Raw genomic sequence first — 17,701 nt, forward strand, 5'->3', positions numbered from 1 at the left:
GTTTAGGGGAGGCAAAAAGAAAAAGCAAGGCTAGGTCTGCTTTTTTAAACCACTACTTTTAGAGTTTATGGAGGCTGTTGCTTGTTAACTAATGTTAAGAAAATGTTACTGAATTTCCTGATTGAAACTGTTATACTGAACGCGACTGACAGAAATTCAAGGTTCAAGGTTCAAGGTTCTTTATTTGTAACATGCATAGTTATACAAGTATAACACACAGTGAAATGTAGCCTGACACGCTCCTCGACATGTGCAAAAATGGGGGGGGGGGGTAGAGGAAGAACATTATATATATATATATATATATATATATATATACACATATAGTATATACACTGGGTGAATGTGCAGTAGTAGCAGCAAGCAGGTGAATTCTGTACATTGATATGAATAGATATCTGACTATTTTACAGGATAGACAATATAAACATATTTAAAATTAAAGGAATTGAAATGTACATTGTGCCTTGGTTTAGTGTCTGGAAGAGTCCTGTCTCAGTCAATTATAGATGATGTGAGAGGGCGGGTGTGTGTGTTTAGGGCACGGATGGCTTGGGGATAGAAGCTCCTCTTGAGTCTCTCTGTCCTTGCCCGGAAGATGCGGAACCTTCTACCAGATTGCAGAAGTTGGAACAGTTTGTTGCCAGGATGGGACGGGTCCTTCAGTATCTGCGCTGCTCTAGTCCGGCATCTCCTGGTGTAGGTGTCCTGAAGCGGGGGGAGAGCAATCCTGCAGCAGCGTTCTGCTGTACGGATCACTCTCTGGAGAGCTTTTTGGTCCTTCACACAGCTGTTCCCAAACCACGATGTCATGTTCTGTGTGAGGATGCTCTCCACAGCGCCTGTATAGAAAATCCTGAGGATCTTTGGAGAGACCCTGAACTTCCTCAGTTGTCGTAGGTGATACAGGCGCTTGCCTAGCTTTTTTGGTCTGGATCTGAATGTGGGCAGCCCATGTCAGGTCTGAGGAGATGTGGACACCAAGATACTTGAAGGACTGCACCCTCTCCACTGGAGCTCCATTGATGATAATGGGCTTGTAGTCTCTGTGCTGACCCCTTCTGAAGTCCACCACCAGCTCCTTGGTCTTGCTGACGTTCAGCTGGAGGTGGTTGTCCTGGCACCACGATGCCAGATTCTTCACTTCATCCATGTAGGCCGCCTCATCGTTGTTGGAGATGGCACCCAACACCATTGTGTCGTCAGCAAACTTCACAATGGTGTTGGACATGACATGTTTCAAAAGTAAACAAAGAAATCTTGCTGGGACATGTGAGCTATTATTAATTGAAATATATTTTATTTTCTTTTATTTATCAGTAGCTATCTCCCCAGTCAAAAGAAATAAAAGCACCTGGATATCAGAACAATTTCGACTCTCACATCTGGAACCAGGCAAACACAAAAAAAAGCACAGAAGAGTGAGGCGTGTCTACATGTCTACATGTCAAAATCTGAGAGCCTCAGTCATTGAGTATATGAGTACCTGATGCCTAATTTTTCTATTTTGCTTTTCATAAGTACAGATATTTGCATCATGAAATGGTGCAGGAAAGGTACAAACTGGGGCATAAAAATGATCATAATGCAGGGAAACTAATGATCACTTTTTCCACCTCCTTCTCTGTACAATTAAACACGTTTATGATTGCAAACAGATATGTAGTTCGATGCAGCCTCTGTATTATCACAGGGCAGTTACATCTTCTAGCCTTCGTTTATGAAGGCAGAAGCTCTTTGCAAATTAAGAATCTCTGAAATCCTTAAAATTAGAACTCACTGAATTTCCAAAGGTTTTGAAGTACTTTGTTTGGTGTTAATTTCTGATAACATTTTATGATTTCCTAAAAACCTCATCTGACTGGTTGTTGGCCCTCATCTAAAAAAAACCCCATTACATTAAAAAACAAATAATTTTCTAAAAAGCGTAGTGCAGTTTCTTTTTTTCTTTTTTTAAAAGACTGAGCAAGTTTAGCTGCGTAGCATTTAGTCATATTTAAGGTTCTACAAGAGAGAAAAGTATTCTAGTTCACACTGCATTTAGTTTCTCTACAAAATGATGGAAGACTGTCTCCTTCAGTTCTGAAATAAGTCCAAAATATCTTTGGTCCATAGATAAAAAGAATTAACAAAACTATACTAAATCATATTCACAGTGTTACTAACATAAAAGTAAAGCAGGGTGATAGAAGTCAAAGGAGCTTGCAAAGAAAAGCGTCTGGACTTCTTTAAGTTGCTTGAAGACGTTTCACCTCTCATCCGAGAAGCTTCTTCAGTTCTAAGGTCAAATGGTGGAGAGTCCCAGATATAAACCTAGTGGGAGTATCCCCCACAGAGGGACAATTGCCTGAGCCAAGGTGTGAAACTGGGTGTGGGTCACAATCAGCCAGAGTTTCGGGTGAGTTCATTGTGAAACCTGGCCCCACCTTATCATGCGAATTCCTGAGGTCAGATGGCCCAGGATGTGAGTGGGCGTTAAGGCGTCTGGGAAGGGATCTCAAAACTGGATTATAGATGGCAGAGAGTTGGTGTCATAAACCACCGCCTCTGTTCAAAGATGGTCGCTCACAGTGGACATAGATGGCTTCTTTCACTCCTCTTTCAAACCATCTGTCCTCTCTGTCCAAAATGTGCCAATGTTCACATTTTGGACAGGGGATATTGAATTCTATAAGATAAAGCCATAAATATGCGAGTCTGAGTCGTCTATCAAAAGTTAGAGCTATTTATATGAAGATGTACAAAAACGCTTTATTTCGTCAAAACAGTGCGTTTCTGGCGAAATCAAATCATTTGAATGGGGAACTCGCCCGAAACAAAGTATAAGTTTTCATTATGTGAATAACTTGAAAATCTTAGCTCAAACAGCTGCAAAACCTTTTTTCCCAGCACGGGGATATTGAATTCTATAAGATAAAACCATGAATACGTATATCTGAATCTTCTATCAAAAGTTACAGCTGTCTTTATGAAGACCATGAAAAAGGCTTTATTTCACCACGTTAGTGCGTTTCTCGCTATTACATGCATGTAAATGGGCACTACTAAATATGTGAGTCTGAGTCGTCTATCAAAAGTTACAGCTATTTATATGAAGTTGTACAAAAAGGCTTTATTTCGTCAAGACAGTGTGTTTCTCACTGTTACATGCATTTGAATGGGGAACTCGCCCGAAACAAAGTATAGGTTTTCATTATGTGAATAACTTGAAAATCTTAGCTCAAACAGCTGCAAAACCTGTTTTCCCAGCACGGGGATATTGAATTCTATAAGATCAAGCCATGAATATGTGTGTCTGAGTCGTCTATCAAAAGTTACAGCTAACTTCATGAAGTTGTACAAAAGCGCTTTATTTCGTCAAGACAGTGCGTTTCTGACTATTACACATATTTGAATGGGAACTCGCACGAAACAAAGTATAGGTTTTCATTATGTGAATAACTTGGAAATCTTAGCTCAAACAGCTGCAAAACCTGTTTGCCCAGCACGGGGATATTGAATTCTATAAGATAAAGCCATAAATATGTGAGTCTAAGTCTTCTATCAAAAGTTACAGCTATTTATATGAAGTTGTACAAAAACGCTTTATTTCGCCAAGACAGTGCGTTTCTGACGATTACACGCATTTGAATGGGGAACTCGCACGAAACAAAGTATAGGTTTTCATTATGTGAATAACTTGAAAATCTTAGCTCAAACAGCTGCAAAACCTGTTTGCCCAGCACGGGGATATTGAATTCTATAAGATAAAGCCATAAATATGTGAGTCTAAGTCTTCTATCAAAAGTTACAGCTATTTATATGAAGTTGTACAAAAATGCTTTATTTCGTCAAGACAGTGCGTTTCTCACTGTTACATGCATTTGAATGGGGAACTCGCACGAAACAAAGTATAGGTTTTCATTATGTGAATAACTTGAAAATCTTAGCTCAAACAGCTGCAAAACCTGTTTTCCCAGCACGGGGATATTGAATTCTATAAGATAAAGCCATAAAGTAAGTAAAGGGAAGTAAAACGTGGACTGCCCAATCAGAAGCTACGCTACAGGACGCACTCAACGACGTAGACTGGGACATGTTCAGAGCATGCGCAGTCGACATCAACGAGTTTACGGAAGTAGCAGTATGCTTCGTCAATATGCTAGTGGAGGAGATTATCCCCACTGCGAGAGTCACCACATTCCCAAACCAGAAACCGTGGATGGACAGATCGATCCGCACTGCAGTAAACGCCAGGACCGCCTCCTACAACGCGGGTCTCGCCACTGGCGATATGAGCGCCTACAAAGCGGCCTCATACGGCGCGCGGCGCGCGGTGAGAGATGCCAAACGCCGGTACCGGGAACGTGTGGAGTCCCGCTTCCACCAGGTCGACACACGGAGTATGTGGCACGGACTACGCACCATTACGGACTACAAAGCCAGGGACACTGCGCTGATCAACGCTGACTCTGCATTCACCAACGAGCTGAATCAGTTCTACGCCCGTTTCGAGGTTAGCCAGGCGGCTAATGCTATCTACCGCCTGACTACCGAGGACAGTGACGTCATCAGCGAGAGACCGGTGACCAGCATCGCGGAGCATGACGTCCGAGCGGCACTGAGGAGAGTGAACACAAGGAAAGTGGCGGGGCCAGACGGCATCACCGGCCGTCTGCTGCGCTGCTGTGCTGACCAGCTAGCAGGTGTGTTCACTTACATCTTCAACGAGTCCCTGGCGAAGTCCGTGGTCCCCACATGCTTCAAAAGATCCACCATCATCCCTGTGCCCAAGAACAGCAAACCCTCATCCCTGAACGATTACCGGCCAGTTGCACTTACCTCGGTAGTAATGAAGGTGTTTGAGAGGCTGCTGAAGAACATCATCTCCTCCTCCATCCCAGACACCACAGATCCGCTGCAGTTCGCCTACAGATCCAACAGATCCACAGAGGATGCCATCGCCCACGTCCTACACACCACTCTCAGCCACGTGGACAAGAAACAGGGTAACTATGTGCGAATGCTGTTTGTTGATTACAGTTCAGCATTTAACACAATAGTGCCCTCCAGACTGTTCACAAAGCTGAGGGATCTGGGACTTAACAGCCGTCTGTGTGCATGGGTGTTGGACTTCCTCACTGGCAGAACTCAGGTGGTGAGAGTGGGCAGGTGCTTCTCCAACAGCATCACCATCAACACAGGAGCACCTCAGGGGTGTGTCCTCTCGCCACTGCTCTACTCCCTCTACACTTCAGACTGTGTGGCCACCCATGGCTTGAAGAAAATATAATCTGATCACACATTATTCAGCTTTAAATATTGTTCAGCTTTAAAGTTACTGTGCAACTGTGTAATAAAAATGTGTGCTCACGACTTTGGCCTTGAGAGCGATAAGAAGCGATCGCCTCATCCTGCAGGCGAAAGATATCTGCAAGCGAAGAACACCCAAGGCCGCTTTCCTTTTATGGAGTTGTTTTTCTGCTAATGCAGCACTTTCCTCACAACCCCCTCCTGTAAGTTTTAGAGAATATATACCCATCCTCACAGAAAATATTAGGAATCTCTTGATGTGAGCTGTTTTTGAGAGGTTGTCTCTGCCTCAATAAAAGTTCACTGATTCCCCCATCTGCTGCAGGTGTCCGGTTGTCTTCATTCTCCGCCAGCCTGGTTAAGTCAATTCCTCCTTAACATCTAAAAGAACCTATTTAATGAAGGAAGACGGGTTCACTTTGTGTTTAATATTATTCTATTGCTGTTGTTTTTTTTATATCCTTCAATTGGCGTCACGGAACAGGATCCGCTCCAGGCCAAACTGGAACGGGGGGGAGGACATCAGCCGTGGTCTGAGTGAACGGAGTTTGGACAAAAGCTGTGTGCACACAAAAACAAGGTAAGCAGACCTTTTATTTCTGCTATATTGAACATTATAAAAATACTTAGTGTCCAAACTCCTAGGAATTCATAACCAAAATTGTCTGGCTTACTTAAGGCTTGCTGAGAATCAGACAAGTGAATAAGAAATAAGTGAATAAGTGAATAAAGATAAGAGTGAACTGAGGTCTGACCACGGTTGCGGCCGACGGGTCGCTCTCCGGTGTCGGATAAATACCTCAGCAGGTCTGGGACCTTGAAAGGGTTTATTAGTAACGCCTTTCTAAACAAATTAAAAGGTTAAAGGCCTTGAGAATATTTTTTAGTAATATTCTCTAAACTACAGAAGGGTTAGGAAGGCCCAGAGGACTTTATTAGAAAAGATCCTCTAAAACTTAAAAAGGAGAAGTACTGGTTGGAGTCCAAAGGAGGGGTCCCTTTGATCAATAGGAGAAAACGGATCTCTTCTTAAAACCCCGATGATTTTAGTGTTTTAAATGTTTTGATGTTCTGTTTGATATTGGACACACATAAATACACGCTGAATGCTTGCTGTGGAACACTGGGCAGGACAGTTTGGTTCTCCGTGTTCACAGATTACACAATTAAAGGAACTAGGTTCCTCTTTTGGTTAAAATAATACACCACACATAGAATTTTTTTTACACATTTATTACATACATAAGGAGGGTAATGAGTGACTGCAGGTAATGTATGAAGTGTGAATGAGACGTGTGAACAAGGTGACAACCAACTAGCACCCCTATCAGGAAGCTCTAGGCAAGGTTACCCGCCAGACTCCGGTTTGGTAGAAGCTTGGTAACACCTGAAGGGATATTTCAGTGCTGACTCACCTTTAAAGCAGCGCCCCAGCTGATTAGTGCCTAACAGAGGCAGAAACCCAGCTGGTCCAAATTCTCCTTTAAAATCAATAAAAGAACACTCCTCCATTGACAGTAAAATGGATGGAGAATTAGATCGACAAACTAATGATGATGGTTGGGGTCCCGGTGTTATTCTTAGCACATTGGGAGAACAATTAACATGTGTTGAGACAGTCATCAACTCCACACACCAGCCTAAAGAAGCAAAAAAGCAGAAAGAGTCATTGAGGAAAACAGCTGAAAGGTTAATGAAAGAAAAGGGAAAGAATGAGGGGAGTAGTGGTAATTGGGGAATAATTTGGCAGAATAAGGCTATGCAGGCAAAAGAGAAAGAGGAAGAAGCCAACTCAGCAGCAGCAGGTGCAGGTGTGATAAGCGGGGTGAGACACAGAAAGGAAGCAGATAAGCACGCAGGCCGCAAAGCTAAATTTAATCACTGGGTGTGTTTATGGGAAACTGCAAAACCACACATGAAGAAAAATAGGTCTCAGCCACCTCCCTATTCTGCCTCAGTCCAGACTCCTCCCTCAGCAGGCATATATCCGGTACTTAATATCTCTGGTGGAATAATGACTATTGGAGAAGAACCGCCCGTAGCTCCAACTCCCATAGATACCAAGCATTTTTGCCCAGGAAGCTCCTCTCTGTCGGCGACACCCTCAGCTAGTAGTAGAGCCCCCTCTTCCATGTCCCATTGTTCTGGAACCGGATCTGAGGGCCTAACTGACCCATTTGCGAGCGCACCATTTGCGGTTCGAATGAACAGACAGGAACCCACTGAACAACAATTAACTGATCTAGAAGCAGCATTACGCAGCTGCTTAAATGAACATAGGTCAGTGGTCCAGGTGAATAATCGTGTTGCGTCAGCCCCTCTTTCCCGGTCCAACCCCTTTGCCAGCACTCCTGTCGCTGTTAAAGGAGATCTGACCGCTACTGCAAAAACTGAGCCTGGCACTTCACCAAATGTCACAGTTACCATGTCTTTGGTGGGCCGTCAGGATCCGGAAACACAGATGAGTTTAGCCCACGTTTTTGCTGACACTGCTACCCCACCAGGCGGGGGAGAAACTGAGGATACTGATGATGAACTCAGTGACCTTAACAATACACCCCCCTCTACCCCTCACAGTTTAGGATATCAGACTAGATCTAAGGGCCCTGTGCCTCAGCCTCCAGGCATGTTTCCCCTGGTCCAGACTAAAGCGCAACGTAGACCAGTGTATCAACCTTATTCATTCGGAGATGTCCAGGCCCTAGTGGACAAACTCCCTGACATAATGGAGGGAGGGAATGCCTGGTTAGCTGGTTTGGATAAATACACAGCTGGACAGGACCTCGCACTGGGAGATTTTAGAGCTATTATAACTAGGTGCACATCCCGATCTCAGGCAGCGGATCTGGAACAAAATGCGGGTACTACCACGCATGAGAACGAGGTGCCACTAATGCAGGCCTTGAGGTTTATTGGACCGGCCCTGCGCAAACAATTCCCACCCAAAAATCAAGGCACCTTACAGAAATTTAAATGGGAGGAAAAGCAAAATCCCACCCATTATCTAAATCAGGCTGTTGAAGACTGGGTGAACCATACAGGTCATCACCCCAGTAGGACTTGTTCACAGAGCATGTGGTTTAGAAGGGCGGTGCTGAGGGGCATTCCGGAGTCAGTAAGCCAGAAAATGGAGGATAATCCTGATTTGCAGGACTGTGACTTTGCAATCTGGAAGAAACATTTGATTTTTAATCTTAACAAAGTGCAGATTAAGTCTGAGGATAAAGCGGAGAGCGTCGAAGATTTACAGTTGCAACTGTTGAAGGTTCAGCTGCAGAAAGCGAAAAACGACCTGGGTGGAAAAGGTGACAAGCCTAAAAAGCAGCTTGTGGCCGCCGCGGCTCCCCCTCCTGGTCCAGTTGCCCCTGATTTGTATCCGAACCCGTGGCCAGCTGATCCACAGCCCCCCCAGTATGGTGCTTATCACGCCCCGGCCCCTTATGGGCAGAGAGGTTCCCCATTTGGAGGAAACAGAGGTGGTTTCAGGGGAAGAGGTCAGATGGGAGGTGGTAGGGGAGGCCAAATGTATGTTTGTTTCCGGTGTGGACAACCTGGACACTGGGCTAAAGCGTGCCCTTTGAACCCGGCTGCTGGAAGAGGCAGGGGAGCCCGTGGTGGGCCCTATCAGCATCCTGGCCACAGAGGTGGACCTCGTGGTGCTTTAGTTGAAGTGCCCCCGGCCCCACAGATGCCTGTGATGGGGTGGGAGTACTACGAGGGTGGTCCCCAGCTATAGGACACCCCACAGACTGCCCAGGACAGTGAAGGGACAACGGCGGACCCTATGCTGTCCATAACTGTAGATAAAAGAAGAAGCAGCTTTTTAGTGGACACTGGAGCTACGTACTCCACCATTAAGGATGTTGCTCGTGAAAGACTTACTGACACAGTGATTACAGTGGTGGGCATATCTGGGGAACCTAAAACTCTGCCTTACACCGTGCCCCTCCCCACAACGGTTGGAGATCAGACTTTGTTACACAGCTATGTTTGTTCAAAACAGGCGCCTGTGAATTTACTGGGAAGAGACTTGTTGATTAAATTAGGAGCCACAATACTCTGCTCTTCGCAAGGCCTAACTGTAACTCTCCCTACTGGGGTTGTGCTTCCCTGTTCTGATGGGCCAGAGGGAGGTGGTCAGTTTCTGCTGCAACCCTCCTCCTGTTTAGCGGACTCTGCTGACATCTACTGGGCATTATTGGAAGTTGAAACACCTGCTGAACCAGGAGTTTGGACTGCTTTTCAGCAATGGCGGCCGTGGCTCTCACTCCTGCATCCTTATGTCCCTCCCCCTGACCCACCTCATGTTACACTGTTTTATGACAGGCATGACACCACCTGGTACCAGCACATGTTCCAAGAGCAGTGTGAGGGGCGGGCTTGGTCTCTGAACATGTCGTGCATTTTTGCGGCACCGGAGGGAGTGGCAGCAGCGGTTACTTTTACAACAGATCAATTACAGTGGTACATGATGTCTGATGAGGCAGCTCCCCATGTGTCACTGGCCTTACATCCTGGACACCAGGCTAAGGAGCTGGGTGGAATGGTTAAACGTTCCCTTGCGGCCACTGACTGGACACCTACAAAACTCCCACAGGTTTTGTTTTCTCCATCTACCAAGACATACCAAATTTTAAATGATTGCTTTAATTCCGCAACACTGCAACATGGAGTAGTCAGCGGGTCACATGGCAGAGAACACACAGACCACTGTGATGCTGCGCCTTTACTCGACTCTCTTCCAGATTGTTTGTGGTCCCTTGGACCCACAGATGTAGGTTTAGTTGATGTGGAGCCAGTCTCTTTTCAACTGTCATCTGCTACCCCTTTGTGGCAGCCTCAGTACCCACACAAACCGGAGGCTGAGGCTGGGATTGCAGAAACAATTTCTGGTTTGGTCACTGCCGGTGTCCTGGAGCCCTCCTGCTCTAAGTGGAACACGCCCATCCTACCCGTTGAGAAAAAAGGCACGGGGAAGTTCAGAATGGCACATGATTTGAGAAGGATTAATGCCTTACTTGGCACTCCTACTTTGCCTGTGCCTAATCCTTATGTTGCCTTGACCAACCTCCCACCATCTCATGCCTGGTTCACCTGCATTGACTTGGCTAATGCCTTTTTCTGCCTCCCACTTCGTGAGTCACTGCGTGACATTTTCTCATTTACATTTAGAGGCCGACAATGGCGTTACACTCGCTTACCACAGGGATTTGCCCTCTCCCCAGGACTGTTTAATCAGTGTTTGAAAGAACTTTTACAAACCTGCCCACTACCATCTGACTGTATGTTAATACAATATGTGGATGACCTTTTACTGTCTGCTCCCACGGCTGACATCTGTTTGGAGGCCACCAGAGTGGTACTTCAACACCTGGCCAACACAGGTTTTAAAGTGAGCAAAACCAAACTACAGATTGCAAGAAAACAGGTTTCTTTTCTAGGCCGCATGGTCTCACAGTCCGGTATTTCCTTGTCCCCAGAACACAGGAACTCCATTTTGCACCATCCAAAACCTCTAACTGTAAAAGACATGTTGTCATTTTTGGGCCTAACTGGTTACAGCAGGACCTATGTCCCAGACTATGTTGGCCTTACTTCCCCTTTGCGCGCTTTGGTAAATGAACAAGGCATGAGAAACCTCTCCGCTCCCCTCTCATGGACTACAGAAACAGAACAGGCGTTTATAAAGTTAAAACAACAGCTTTCTGTCGCCTCTGACCTTGCTGTGCCAGATTATGCTTTGCCTTTTCATCTTGATGTTTCTGGAACTGGAACCCATATCAATGGTATCCTGTTCCAGAAAAAGGGGGAGAGAGAAAAGTGTTGACATATGTAAGCGTAATGCTTGACAACACTGAAAAACGCCACCCACCGTGCACACAACACGTTTCTGGACTTGCAAAAATCATTCAGAAAACAGCACACATAGTGATGAACCACCCACTAAAAATTTTGACATCACACAGTGTGGTGGCCTACGTCTCCTCACAGGCCTTCACACTCACTTCACTCAGGCAGAGACGCCTCAGTACCATTTTGGAAGCACCACACATCACCTACTCACATGAAGGCATAAACATGGCTGATCACATGGGATCTGGGGAACCACATATGTGTGAAGAGGTTGTGCAGGTACAGGAGAAAATCAGGCCAGATTTGCAGGCAGAACCTCTAATGGATGCAGAAAAAGATTGGTTCACAGATGGATGTTGTTTCAGAACTGAAAGTGGAATGTTGAAGGCTGCATGGGCAATAGTGGAACAGACAGACATGAGATGGAAAACAGTGAAGGCAGAGCAGTTGACAGGACAACAGTCTGCACAGAGAGCTGAACTGAGAGCGGTGATTGAAGCCTTAAGGATGGGAAAGGGACAGAAAGTGAATATATACAGTGATTCAGCTTATGCTGTGGGAGCAGTGCATGTGGAGCTCAAGCAGTGGCTAAGAGCTGGTTTTTTGACAGCCAGCGGAAAGCCTATTAAACATGAGATAGAAATGAGGGAATTAGCGGAAGCACTGTTGTTACCTGTTAAGGTGGCAGTGGTAAAATGCAAAGGACACAGTGCCGGATTGGATTTAGTGGCATTAGGTAACAAACAGGCCGACTTAGTAGCTAAGCAGACAGCTGGGTACTTACCCTCCCTGATTATGGTAATGGACCCAGAAGCCACACCCCCTCCAGAAAGACCACCCATACAACTAGGCCTAGCCACAATCAGAGAGTTACAGGACAAAGCCAGCCCCCAGGAAAAATCATTATGGGTAACAAGAGGGGCCACAAACACAGATGTCTGGCGTGGCCCAGATGGAAGGCCCATTCTACCGCCAGGGGTCAGACAGACAGCAATGGAAGAGGCACATGGAGTAGGGCATGTGGGACCTGCACAAATGATGAGAAATTTAGCCGTCTGGTGGCACCCTTATCTAAAAGACATGACAAAATACATGGTTAAAACCTGTAAGGAGTGCAACCAATTTGGAATCAAGCCCGCCTTCAAGCCAATAGCAGGGTACTTCCCCATCCCACTTTGCCCAGGGAAAGAAATAATCATTGATTACACAGACATGGTGGATAGAGTAGGTAGTTACAGGTACCTGCTGGTGGCTGTGGATGCATTTTCAGGTTGGCCAGAAGCCTGGCCGACAGCAAGTGAAAACAGTAGAACTGTGGTGAAGTGTCTGATTAATCATTATATACCACAGCATGGGTTTCCCGAGGTCATAAGGTCGGACAATGGTTCACATTTCAGGAACCACGATCTGCAGAGGGTTGAAGCCGCATTAGGTTTGAAACATAAGTTTGGCTCAGTTTACCACCCCCAGTCCCAGGGGAAAGTGGAAAGGATGAATCAAACTCTAAAAACTAAATTGGCTAAAATCTGTGCACAGACCAAATTAGATTGGGTTAAGGCATTGCCTCTTGCATTAATGTCCATAAGATGCTCAGTAAATCAAACCTCTGGTTACACTCCATTTGAGTTGGAGCATGGCAGGCCTTTTCCTGGCCCCTCCTCTCGCCTGGTAATGTCGGATGAAGCTGATTCAGACCTCGATCCGAGGACATATTATAACATGCTCCGCAGTTTTGTTGCCCAGTATTCCTCACAGGTCGCTGAAAGAAACCAGCAAGAGCTGAGAGAGGCGGCTACACCTGGAATGGACTACGTCCTCCTGAAAGTCACAAAGAGAAAGTGGGCTGAGCCTCGCTGGACAGGCCCTTACCGCATAACAGAGCGGACCTCCCACGCTGTCAGGCTCGAAGGTAAAGGTGACACCTGGTTTCATTACACACAGTGCGCTGCTGCCACCGAACCAGGAAGAACCTTGAGAGAGGTGCAGAAGGACCTGTCAGAAGGAGCTGCAACAGCATCACCAACCACTTGAGGGAGCCAAAGCTCAACCTACAAGCCGGCTGGTTACAAAAGGGGGTGTTCTTCATACTTAACTAAACATTTTTTATTTTTAACATCTTTTATGACTTTGCTTTTATATTGGCTTGAGTTTTTAAGATTTACATTTTACATTGCAATAGTTTTAACCGCTGAAAGCTCATTTAAAGTTGTGTCACTGATACTTTTTGTTGCTCTTTAACTCCTAGAACACGCCCTTGGCGAGGTGGGGGGAACTGGACCACCTTTCTGTGCCCGATCATCCTCTATTAGACGACATCCAAGCTAAGTAAACATGTCTTGGCCCTTCCCCCCTGAAATGACAGGCAGGCAAAGATGTTGCGTCTTTGTTTGCTTCCTGGCCCTGGGTCTCATTCCCATTGGCATAATCCTGATCTGTGAAGGGCCCCCGACACTTCTGACACCTTCAAGTTCAAAAGCTTCGCCCCCTTCTGACAGTCCCAATCTGACAAATGTAGCCCCTAGGGTCTTGCCCACCACTTCCTCTCCAGTTTTGCCCACGCCCGATCCATTTAGAAAGAAACGACACACGGTTACCTCCTGCACCCCAAGTACGACTAGAATGATTACTCTCTGTGTCCCCAACAATAAAAGTTGGGTAGTCGAAATAGATTTCGCTAGCTTCCCAGTCACTCCCGTCACCAAAGACCAAGGGGGGGATCTTTTTAACCTTGCAGTACATCTCTCCTCCTCAGTGTGGTATATAACCCTGGGAGGTTGGCATCAGTGGAAGTGGTCCAGTTTAGTGTCAGAAACGGACCTCGATTGGTCCAAGCACTCTAAGGGTCAGGCTTTGCACTGGAGAAACCAAAATATGCTCAGAATAGCAAAAAAACCGGATCTTTCAGGCTTAATTTTTACCCTAAAGGATCTGGCCTTGACCTCCTGTCAACAATTTATACTTGCCCCTTGGACTGATCGCACCGCCCTGTATTGGCAAATGGAAATATGCCCTAGCGTTGGTGCAGTTCCAAGCTCTGTAGTTAAAGATGATAATCCCACCTTTAATGGCCCTCCGGTGACATATACAAACGGGGGGAGAAACGGCAGAATACGCATTCTAGACACAAATAAAATGTCTAAAGATGACCTCTTCCAAATTCTAACCGGTATTTCTGGAGCAACAAACAACTGGTTACTACTAGCTGAACAAGCTGCTGACACGACGGCTTCCGACTGCATAGTTTGTATGGGAGCACGCCCCACTTTAAGAGTTGTACCGGCGCCAGTCAATAGTGCATGCCTCCTGCATCTTATGAACAACACAAAACGAGGTCATTGCTCATATCTGGAAAACCACTTTCCTAAAACTCAACGCTCGGTCTCTAATAAACCACCTTTCTTTTCTTCAGATGTAGCTGTGAACAATTTCACTTGTATTAACCTGACTGGCAATGCAGTAAAACTAGGTAGCTTGAACTCTTCTTGGTGCACTGAGATGACGGTTATGAAACCAAACTTCCGACCTACGGCTAGGGCTGATTTGTGGTGGTGGTGTGGCAATAACAAGTTATATGATGGTTTCCCTCGGGATGCGTCAGGTCTTTGCGCTCTCATAACTCTTATTTTACCTGTTTCAGTCACTCCAGTAGATCTCTCTATAGAAGTACACGAAGTTGGCCTCCCATCCTCCTCTGAACGCCGCTCTAAACGTTCTCTAATCCCAGGTTCAGCTCATAATCCAACCTATATTGATGCTGTAGGTATACCCCGTGGGGTCCCCGATGAATATAAACTGCGAGACCAGGTTAAAGCAGGATGGGCCTCGATACTTTGGATGGTTGAAATAAATGCGAATGTAGACAGAATTAACTACATTCACTTTAATGTGCAACTGTTGGCTAATTACACTCGAGATGGTTTTGAAGCTGTGCATGCACAGTTATCTGCCACTTCCTTAATGGCTTTCCAAAACAGGGTCGCAACGGATTTTCTCCTCGCAGAAAAAGGCGGAGTCTGCAGCCTTTTTGGTCAGGAGTGCTGTACCTATATCCCCAATAACACAGCTCCTGATGGTTCCCTCACTAAAGCTATTACTGGTCTCACAGCTCTTACTGTTAAAATGAAGGAACACTCGGGCGTTGATACTGCCATGTGGGACTCTTGGCTTAACATGTTTGGCAAATATAAGGCCCTTGTAGCTTCCATCCTAGTTTCCATCTCAGTTTTTGTTGCTGTCCTAGTCACCTGCGGTTGCTGTTGTATTCCATGCATTCGATCCCTCTTCCAGAGACTGATTGTTACAGCTTTCACTCCTGAGGATAAGGATCTCGCCCGGCAGATGCCTTTATTGGCTAGTCAACTTCCCACCTCCTCGCCAACGGATGATGAAAACTCTGATCGTGAGGGTGACGAACATTATCGTCTTTCTCTTGTTTAAATGCTTCTAGAATGGTTGTTTCTCTGTGGTGTTTTGTATTAGACTTGTTATTAATTGTTTCCCTCACCCACTTCCTCTTGAAGGATATATCTGGTTGAACTGTGTCTGGTCGGGTTGTGAGGGTTAAGCGATGTTCTCAGGGTCTCCGGACTTAAGCCTGAGCGAATGTGCACTCCCACCACTGGATATAAATTGTTTTTTTTTTTTACCACACCCCTTCCTCACGTTTTACCATATTCACTTTTGAATGTCCTTAGCAGTTACCGTTCTGAGTTTATTTTACGGTTGATTTATTATTTCACATGTTCACGTTTATATCTCTCATTATTATAGTATACTCTGTACTCTCCACATTTTTATCATTACTTATGTTTTTTGGTTGCTGAGTTACAGGAACTGTTAATTTTGTGTCACTACCCTGGTTGCACTAACTCGTTGTATCCGTGTGTGCAGGACAGCTGTTACTGCTTTCATCGGGAACCGAGACTGCTTGCAGCCGACCCCTGGGCAGGGTGGTGCCTGGACTCTTTTCTCCTCATCTGCAATGACAGATAAAGACAAATGATAAGACCCGAGGAGTTTTTCGAGCCAGGCTTCGACACGTCTCTGTGTTCCTTTGAATGTTACTTATTTTTGTGTGTTGACCCATTTAAGATGGGTCAAAAGGGGGATTTGAAGAAAATATAATCTGATCACACATTATTCAGCTTTAAATATTGTTCAGCTTTAAAGTTACTGTGCAACTGTGTAATAAAAATGTGTGCTCACGACTTTGGCCTTGAGAGCGATAAGAAGCGATCGCCTCATCCTGCAGGCGAAAGATATCTGCAAGCGAAGAACACCCAAGGCCGCTTTCCTTTTATGGAGTTGTTTTTCTGCTAATGCAGCACTTTCCTCACAACCCCCTCCTGTAAGTTTTAGAGAATATATACCCATCCTCACAGAAAATATTAGGAATCTCTTGATGTGAGCTGTTTTTGAGAGGTTGTCTCTGCCTCAATAAAAGTTCACTGATTCCCCCATCTGCTGCAGGTGTCCGGTTGTCTTCATTCTCCGCCAGCCTGGTTAAGTCAATTCCTCCTTAACATCTAAAAGAACCTATTTAATGAAGGAAGACGGGTTCACTTTGTGTTTAATATTATTCTATTGCTGTTGTTTTTTTTATATCCTTCAGGCTCCAACACCATTGTGAAGTTTGCTGACGACACAGTGGTGTTGGGTGCCATCTCCAACAACGATGAGGCGGCCTACATGGATGAAGTGAAGAATCTGGCATCGTGGTGCCAGGACAACCACCTCCAGCTGAACGTCAGCAAGACCAAGGAGCTGGTGGTGGACTTCAGAAGGGGTCAGCACAGAGACTACAAGCCCATTATCATCAATGGAGCTCCAGTGGAGAGGGTGCAGTCCTTCAAGTATCTTGGTGTCCACATCTCCTCAGACCTGACATGGGCCGCACACATTCAGGTCCAGACCAAAAAAGCTAGGCAGCGCCTGTATCACCTACGACAACTGAGGAAGTTCAGGGTCTCTCCAAAGATCCTCAGGATTTTCTATACAGGCGCTGTGGAGAGCATCCTCACACAGAACATGACATCGTGGTTTGGGAACAGCTGTGTGAAGGACCAAAAAGCTCTCCAGAGAGTGATCCGTACAGCAGAACGCTGCTGCAGGATTGCTCTCCCCCCGCTTCAGGACACCTACACCAGGAGATGCCGGACTAGAGCAGCGCAGATACTGAAGGACCCGTCCCATCCTGGCAACAAACTGTTCCAACTTCTGCAATCTGGTAGAAGGTTCCGCATCTTCCGGGCAAGGACAGAGAGACTCAAGAGGAGCTTCTATCCCCAAGCCATCCGTGCCCTAAACACACACACCCGCCCTCTCACATCATCTATAATTGACTGAGACAGGACTCTCTTCCAGACACTAAACCAAGGCACAATGTACATTTCAAATTCCTTTAATTTTAAATATGTTTATATTGTCTATCCTGTAAAATAGTCAGATGTCTATTCATATTAATGTACAGAATTCACCTGCTTGCTGCTACTACTGCACATTCACCCAGTGTATATACTATATGTATATATATATAATGTTCTTCCTCTACACCCCC

General features: G+C 45.6%; 1 protein-coding gene and 1 long non-coding RNA gene across 2 annotated transcripts; one reads left to right on the forward strand and one right to left on the reverse strand.

Annotated features, from left to right (window-relative positions):
- Positions 1-5,263: 5,263 nt before the first annotated feature.
- On the forward strand, positions 5,264-9,028 carry LOC309687648 (uncharacterized protein; the record flags this gene model as incomplete). The annotated part of the gene is made up of 2 exons (XM_082502743.1): positions 5,264-5,649; positions 5,777-9,028. Exon 2 carries the CDS (start codon positions 6,815-6,817, stop codon positions 9,026-9,028), a length of 2,214 nt encoding a protein of 737 aa, XP_082358869.1. The 5' UTR covers positions 5,264-5,649; positions 5,777-6,814.
- A 4,552-nt stretch (positions 9,029-13,580) lies between these two features.
- LOC309687925 lies at positions 13,581-16,739 on the reverse strand. Its single transcript, XR_014270919.1, has 2 exons — positions 15,513-16,739; positions 13,581-13,739 (listed from the first exon to the last, which is right to left on the reverse strand). It is a non-coding gene; the product is annotated as an uncharacterized lncRNA (long non-coding RNA).
- Positions 16,740-17,701: the final 962 nt, after the last annotated feature.

This window comes from Aulonocara stuartgranti (assembly GCF_965226115.1).
Source record: "Aulonocara stuartgranti genome assembly, chromosome: 14".
Lineage (NCBI taxonomy): Eukaryota > Metazoa > Chordata > Actinopteri > Cichliformes > Cichlidae > Aulonocara > Aulonocara stuartgranti.